The following is an 8004-nucleotide window of genomic DNA, read 5'->3' on the forward strand; positions in this document are numbered from 1 at the left end:
CGCGGGTTTCCCATTTCACCACTCCACTGATAAATCCCTGAACCGGAAAGAAAGCGGCCCTCCGAGTCCTTCGAGTCCCGGCGGCCCAAAAGGTCGACTGGTGTGCAGCGCCAGCCCGCCAGCCCGCCAGGCCGCACTGCAACTAGTTCATCGCGAGGAGCAAAGTTCAAACGCCCGGCCGGCCAGCGAGGCGCAGAGGCAGCCAAGCGGTTCTGTCGCCGCCTCTCTCGCACCCCCACGGGGCGCCCCGTGAGTGCGACTGAGACGGAGCGGCGCCGTTCGCAATCAGCCTGCAGGACTCCGCGGGGGTCCTTGAATCAAGTCCCTTTACCGGCGGCCGGGCCTGCGGACTCACTCCACGCTCTGCCTCTCTCGCACTCATGCGGAGTTCCCGTGAGTGCGAGAGAGACGGAGCGATGATGGCCGTGCTCGGAGTCAGCCGGCTGCCGCGGTAGACGACATCCTCTGGCACCTCCGCCCCCGCCTCAACCTCCCCAGCCCAGCCCATCCCGCCCTCCTCCAACCAAACACCCCCGGTTCCCGCCCGGCTCCACCGCCAAACTTTGGCCATCGTCCAAATAGCGCCGACCGCCATGCATTAATAAATAGAGACAAATTTGAACGTCCGGTGCGGGCGGAGAGCCGGGCCGAGCCGGGCCGAGGGACAGGCGCAGCGCACAGCGTCCGCGGGTCTGCTAAGCTCCGCTAAGGAGCCACTGGGGCTGCACAGGCTGCACTAGGCCCAGGCAAGAAGCGGCAGCAAGCGCACAAGTCTGAAGTCCATTCCTACAGACATGTACAAGCTAAGATGTCATGGCATGTCCTGCAAAAATTATAACCTGCAGACACGGATTGTTTGAATCACTCCTTGACATGGAGAGAATGATTCAATGACTGTACATTTTCATCAATGGTGAAATTTGAAAAAGACACCAGTCAGCTTCTAAAATCGCAAGGCAGGCATCAGAAATAAAACATAAAAAAAGCCATTTCAATTTTCAATTTTAAAATTTCTGGGTCTGTTACTGACTGAATAAATTCACCACACATTTGTAAGCTGCGGTGATACGGAAAGAAGTGTGTTTCTCAAAAGAATATGGAATAAAATATCGTACGATATAATCTTTTAGCAGAATAGTATAAATTAAAAGAACGGAAGGTGCACTAAAACATCTTTACTAAAAGCAGCAATTTAAAAAAAAAAAACTGTTTCAATTGACAAAATTAATTTATTGTAAAGTAAGATTATAACGAGCTTAAGTGACATTAATATCATGGAAAGCTGTCCGTCCACAGTACGGAAAGAAAAACTAACAACAAAACTGACAATGACAGAACACACGGACACTGTCATTTAAATAAGTTAACACATGCTAAGGATTATGTAAAACTTTCAAAAAAAATAATTTAAAACATTTAAATCTTCTGGTGGTTAGAGGGACGGAAAAATGAATACTTTAGTCCAGAAATGCCCAAAACACCGAGAAACATCCGTTCAATTCACCTCAACCACAATAAACATAACCCCAAAACTGACGTCCGCGACGGAATCAAAACAAAAACCGGCAAGGCAGTCCGGCGTTGTTTAGCGAGACTTGCCGGTCGTCAAGATGCCAGCGGCTCTAGATCAACAGAGGACGCGTCTCCGACACACTCGTTCGAAGAGTCTCCTCACCTTGAACAGCAGCCACACTCGGCGCGGCGAAGGCGAACACCGACACCAACAGGAATGCCAGACTCCGACTGCGACTCCGGGCGAGCGGAGCGCAGCATCCTCGCCGCTGGGTAATCCCAAACATATCGCACTGCACACGCATTTCACTGCAATTCACCCTCGCGGTCCTTCACATTTTCGCACAGGGAGTCGAGCCGAGGCAGGGGTCCGATCGGGATGTAAACAAATCACCAGTCACAACGTCCAGCACAACAAACGCAGCGACGAAGCATAGCGCGCCGCGGCGGCCGACACGGAGCGTGCGTCCGGCAGCTCGCGTCGAGCCCAACTGAAGTCGGCGCGGCGAGGGGGCGGGGCGGGGAGGGGCGGGGGTGAAGCGTGTCTGGGCGGAGGCGGCGGGGGGCGGCGCGGGGCGAGGCGGGGGTAAAACGGGGTAAGGGTGGCGCCCGGTCGACTGCCTGGGCCGCGTTCGAAGCGACACGTCCTTTCCAGGACCGCGCCGCCGGCGATGAGGAAGACAGGCCGACGCCTTCGGACGCAGCCAGAAACACCGGCTGGCTGTCTGGCCGCAACGCAGCGTGTATCCCTCCGCGCACCGGGACAGCCGGAGCTGCCGGAGCCAAAGACCAAAGACGACGAGAAGACGACTCTGCGGCTCGCCGGCTCCCACACTGGTTATCTTCCACCCAGTGCAAGCCCTGCAGTTTCAGCATCAGCGGGGTCACGGCCGCTTTCCGATTTTGCTAAACTTGCAGCTGAGTCAAATACGGCGGGAATTTGTTTCATTCGGAAGCCCCGCGAACGACTCCGCACCGCGCGTCGCACGAGCGCAGTGTTCCACGCCATCTATCGGAGGGACGCAGAACGAGACATTCCCTCGGGGCGCGGGGTAGCGACACATGGACACCGACGGACAGAGAGGGAAAAGACACGTGCCAGCATAGGCCTTTCCCTTCATTTACTGTCTACGTAAAACAGATAAACGCGCGTATTGGTTGGTCTTCGTTTTAATTACCCGTTCATCGCTGTCACCAAAACGGCCCTTTTCCCGTGTCTTCACATCGTCGTTCGTTCTCAACATATTCGGTTATTTTGGCGTCAATGCTGGTGTTTAGGTTGCCTTTTTTCTCGTGCTCCAAAGATTTGCCTTTCCAGCAAATCTGGCCGTAACTTTGCACTTCCCTGTGCAATCTGCATCACGCCGCCCCCAGCCTCCGACTAACTGAACACGGCTCGAGTCCAGGGGAGTGGGGGCGCAGATCTCGCTCGCCATTGGCCAGCACCGTGCGGTCGGGTGCGGTCAAACTGTAGTCGTCTGCTCACTTGATGACGTGGCTAACTGAACCAGTCCTTTGACAAGATTTGTTGATTTTGCAAATGCAGACACGTCGACAGGTTAAAATCTTTTAAAAAGGGACATTGTCACGGCCAATATACATGAAGTGTGAGTTGAATGTACGCAGTTTTGCTCTGACTTGCTTCCAATTTACCTCTTTGTGTACAAGTGTCCCAATTTTGTTGAAAACTTCGGTTGTTTTTAAGTTACTTGACGATTTCCCCCTACCTTTACAGGTTGGTGGAGCCTCCGGTCTCTTTAGTTATCTGCTGTACTAAGGTTTTACGTTTCACTTCCTTCTAACAGGTTCGTGACATGATCTGCGGCTCCATTTCATCATGAGAATCATTCAGCTTAGGAAAAATCGGGTGGTAAAAGTGGTGTTGGGGGCTGCCTGTCTGCTGCCCCTCATCTACCTCCTGTCAACTTACTCCAAAGACAGTAAAAAGAACGATGTGAGTCAGGCCCTTGGGCTTGAAAAACCCAAACGGACGGTAAGTCACTGCTTTCTCTTTAATTTCTGAATTATTGGACTTGATCCTTGGTTTTCACTTAGCAAACTGTCATGTCTTTTATTTCTTAATTTCATTCTTTTTATTTTTGACAGCAAATTACAAAACACACTGATGGTCTGGGTAATTTTGAACCTAAAAATGTCTTGAAGAGGGTAGGGCCAGGAGAGCATGGAGTTCCTCACAAGCTTCGTGACGATCAGGAAAATGACGCAGCCCAATCTTTATCAGAATATGGCATGAATATTGCTCTTTCCAATGAAATTTCCCTGGACAGGGCTATTCCTGATACCAGATTACCTGAGTATGTTCAATTTGTGTTGGATGTATGGATCGTGCATCTAGTGTAAATTCTAACATTCTCTTTCCTTTCTCAGATGTAAACATTGGGATTATCCAGAGGACCTACCTCAAGCCAGTGTCATAGTCGTCTTCCATAATGAAGGGTTTTCTGTTCTGATGAGAACTGTACATTCCATCATCAACCGATCTCCACCCCAGTTCTTAAAAGAGATTTTGCTAGTTGATGATTTTAGTGACAAAGGCAAGTACCTCCATTTTGTAAAATATTGTTTCATTTCTATACCACACTTTATTATACATAAACTCATTTTATTTTGATAATTTCAGAGGACTTGAAAGGGAAGTTGGATGATTACATCACAAAATTCAATGGAAAAGTACGTCTTATTCGCAATACCCAACGTGAGGGACTGATTCGAACCAGATCTCGTGGTGCTCTAGAAGCTCATGGTGAAGTTATAGTCTTCCTGGATGCCCATTGTGAAGTGAATACCAACTGGTTGGTCCCTCTGCTCGGTCCAATCTATCGTGACAGGTAAGGTTTCTATAAATGAATTTAGTACATGTAACCACCTGCATCTTTTCTGAATTTCTCTCCTAATTTTACTAGGACTGTAATGACGGTACCCATCATTGACGGTATTGATCACAAGACATTTGAGTATCGCCCAGTTTATCAAGATGGTCATCATTATCGAGGTATTTTTGAGTGGGGTATGCTGTACAAGGAGAATGAAGTTCCCTCAAAAGAGGCTCGTACCAGGAAGTTTAACAGTGAACCCTACAAGTGAGCACTTAATTTATTCCTTTTGACTTTTGCTATAAGAAAAGAAATCAGATTTTAGCCTCTTAGGAGCATTATTTAACTCATTTTTCTATTTCATAGGTCTCCAACACATGCTGGTGGCTTGTTTGCTATTGACCGTAAATTTTTCTTATCGATTGGTGCTTACGATTCTGGCCTTTTGGTGTGGGGAGGAGAAAACTTTGAACTCTCCTTTAAAATCTGGCAGTGTGGAGGTAGCATTGAATGGGTACCTTGCTCAAGAGTAGGCCATGTGTACAGAGGTTTCATGCCTTATAACTTTGGAAAACTTGCTGAAAGAAAGAAGGGTCCGCTTATTACAATTGTAAGTTATATATATTGTTTGTGAAATTTGTATAAAAAATAAGGGCAACATTCAAAAAATTAATGTAAATGTTTTTGTGTAACAGAACTACAAACGTGTCATTGAAACTTGGTTTGATGACAAGTACAAAGAGTACTTCTATACTCGAGAACCATTGGCTCGCTATCTTGATATGGGTGATATCTCAGAACAGTTGAAGCTCAAGAAAGATCTCAAGTGCAAAGACTTCTCCTGGTTCATGGAAAATGTTGCATATGATGTTCTTGATAAATATCCAGAACTTCCTCCAAACCTTTATTGGGGAGAGGTATGTAAGGGACTACTGTGGTGCCTTCAAGTAGCTATTATTATCATATGTGAACTCAATGCATTATTTTCAACTCCCTTTTTTAGTTGCGGAACCGAGCCACCTCAAATTGCTTGGACACAATGGGTCATGGTCCTCCGAGTATGATGGGAACGTCTCATTGTCATGGAGGTGGAAATAATCAGGTAAATACAATGTTCAGTATATCTTGAAACTAAAATTTTGTTTCTTGGGGATTCTAATTAGTTTTATTTCAGTTGATAAGACTTAATGCTAAAGGCCAACTTGGGGTTGGAGAGAGGTGCATTGACGCTGATTCGTCTGGTGTGAAACTAATATTCTGCCGATTGGGAACAGTTGATGGACCATGGCAGTATGATGAGGTTGGTGTCATTCTGTTTGGTTTTTCAGTCAGTGGCCTCTTATCATGTTGTACTAAACAGTCTTATCTTTTACAGACAACTCGCTTACTCCTTCATTCCACACACAAAAAGTGCATGGCTGTCCATCCTCAGACTTTGCAACTAATATTAGCTCCCTGTGATCCAAATGATAATTATCATCATTGGAACTTCAAAGAAATTCATCCTAATTGGTAACAGGGTGAACACCTTTCAAATGTCAGAAACATAATTAGTTTTCTGAAGACCAATTCATTCCATTGAATAACAGCAGAATTCTTAGAATGTGGTGTAAAAGCATTTATTTCTATCCACTATTCTTTGTTCTGAAATTTATCATTGTTTGTATATTACAAAATTATTTATGTGACTGAGATTTATTAGACTGATAAGTACATAAGCAGTACATATTGGGCACAGTGCTCTAGTAAATTTGGTCTGATGCCTAGACATTTAACCTTGTGCAGAAAAATGAAAAAGAACCCAACTGCAACTTCTGTGCATCATGTTTTAACCTAAGCCATTTGTCAGTTCATTCCTTCCTTGTGGAAGATAAAATCAAAGTTTATAAGATACACTTAATTTATAGTTACAAGATTTGAGTAAGATATTATATTTAATTATAAGGTGATTTGGCACAATTATGAACACAGAAATGTTTTTGTTTGACATTTGTGAGTAGATGATAAATTTTTGAATTCTTCTGCCAGAACTAAATTACAATACGTAATTTTGATTTGAAGTGAGTATGTATTCTCCGCCTGTAATGGTTATCATCAAATGAAAATTGAGTTTTGACCTTGTTTGATAATTTGCTTGCATGTTTTCCATGTGTCAAACACCCTTGCTGGGGTAAAGAGTAAATTCTACCAACAGACATCCTAACTTTGCTGGATGTTGTGATAACAAAAATCATGAGGGTCAAATGCTTCCTTCCTTGTTTTGCAATATTGTGCTCATGCTATCTAGTGGAAAAAGATTTGCTTTATGTGAAGGTGAAATACAGAATGAAGTATGGTGTGTGTATGTACAGTAAACATTAATTATGAGATCAGGTGCCAATGAGAAAATGTTTGAATGGATTTCCTTGTGGAGGTCAATTGTTTCTTATTTATCATACCTCATGGGAAACTTATCAAAATTATTTTTATTTTTGATGTTGACAGCATAATATATGGTGTGTGTGCATTTGTGTGCGCATGTGTGGGTGGCATTTTTCTTGTGTGAAAGTATATCAAAGGTAGTTTCTTAACAGGAAAGCGTGTCAAGGAGTGCTTATGTGTTTTCTTTCCTTCTTTGTCTGTGATAATTCCAGGCAGCGTCATCTAGAGAACTTGTTATATGGCGCTAACTGTTAACATTTCCCTACTTTAGTTATGGCAATGCTACTCCTTTGCTTTCATTTTTATTAATATTTTCACTAATGTGAAATATAATTGTTGACAATTTTAACCTCATACTTAAGTTTTAAAAGAAAACAATCCAACTTTTCGATTTGAGCAATAAATATCATGCCATAGGAAAGGGACAGTGCTACCATTTCTTCTAGTGAAATTTGTATTTTCTGCAAACCAGATAATTGGGTGTGTGTATGTTAATTGTACTTTGAAATGCAGATACTTAGCTGTCATCAACTTGCCAACAATTGTTGAGAACTGTATCAATTTGTGTTTATTATTTGCACCAGTAACTGTATCGGTCGTATTTGGTCCTGGGTTGTGGAATCCATTCATGAAGTTCATAGCATAGCAAATGTAGAATCGAAAATCAATTTTGAGGAATGGGGCTTGTGTACTTGTAGACCATTTGTTTCCAGACTTCTCTTGTGAGTATGATGTTCAAACTTATCTACCATAAGTATTGTCATTGTCATCTTATATTGTCATCATAAATGTGAAATTTAGTGAATGGACTCTCTGTTATTGTATCATCTGTTGTTAAGGGTGCTTATGTGGATGTATTTTTGTAGTGGGGTGTGTCATATCAGATTTTACACAAATATTGTGAATAATTTAAAAATCAAATTTTCAAATGATTTTAAATTGCGAATTCACATGATATCAGTGAACTCATAAAATTTTCCCTGTGTTGTTGTGTTAACGTTTTTTAAAGACTTCTTTTATACAAAGACCTTGCGCACGATTTTTTTTTTCAAACGTGATAGCTGTGCTAGTTTTTTGAGGTCTGCTTTCTTTTTGTTGTACTGTTGTTGCTAAATGTGGACATTAAAAAAAGATAAATGAAAAAATTTAATGCTGGGGTGATTTCTTTGCTGCTCCTTGACCTGTTGCTGTTGGTAGCGGCAAAAGCGGGTGCGCCCTGCTAGGTGTGGCGCGTGGG

General features: G+C 43.6%; 1 protein-coding gene across 3 annotated transcripts; it reads left to right on the forward strand.

Moving 5' to 3' along the window:
• The first annotated feature begins 2969 nt into the window (after positions 1-2969).
• LOC117653113 (N-acetylgalactosaminyltransferase 7) lies at positions 2970-7407 on the forward strand. Of its 3 annotated transcripts, none has more exons than XM_034398512.1 (11): positions 2970-3119; positions 3318-3505; positions 3619-3827; positions 3901-4067; positions 4154-4361; positions 4437-4613; positions 4713-4956; positions 5042-5263; positions 5350-5448; positions 5521-5646; positions 5722-7407. In XM_034398512.1, exons 2-11 carry the CDS (start codon positions 3350-3352, stop codon positions 5860-5862), a joined length of 1749 nt encoding a protein of 582 aa, XP_034254403.1. In that variant the 5' UTR covers positions 2970-3119; positions 3318-3349; the 3' UTR covers positions 5863-7407. The 3 variants fall into 3 exon arrangements, with proteins under 3 accessions (XP_034254403.1, XP_034254411.1, XP_034254420.1); XM_034398520.1 differs by having other exon boundaries at positions 2998-3130; XM_034398529.1 differs by lacking the exon at positions 2970-3119 and adding an exon at positions 3133-3247.
• The last annotated feature ends 597 nt before the right edge of the window (positions 7408-8004 follow it).

Source organism: Thrips palmi, unplaced genomic scaffold, assembly GCF_012932325.1.
Source record: "Thrips palmi isolate BJ-2018 unplaced genomic scaffold, TpBJ-2018v1 HiC_scaffold_10, whole genome shotgun sequence".
Taxonomy (NCBI): Eukaryota; Metazoa; Arthropoda; class Insecta; order Thysanoptera; family Thripidae; genus Thrips; species Thrips palmi.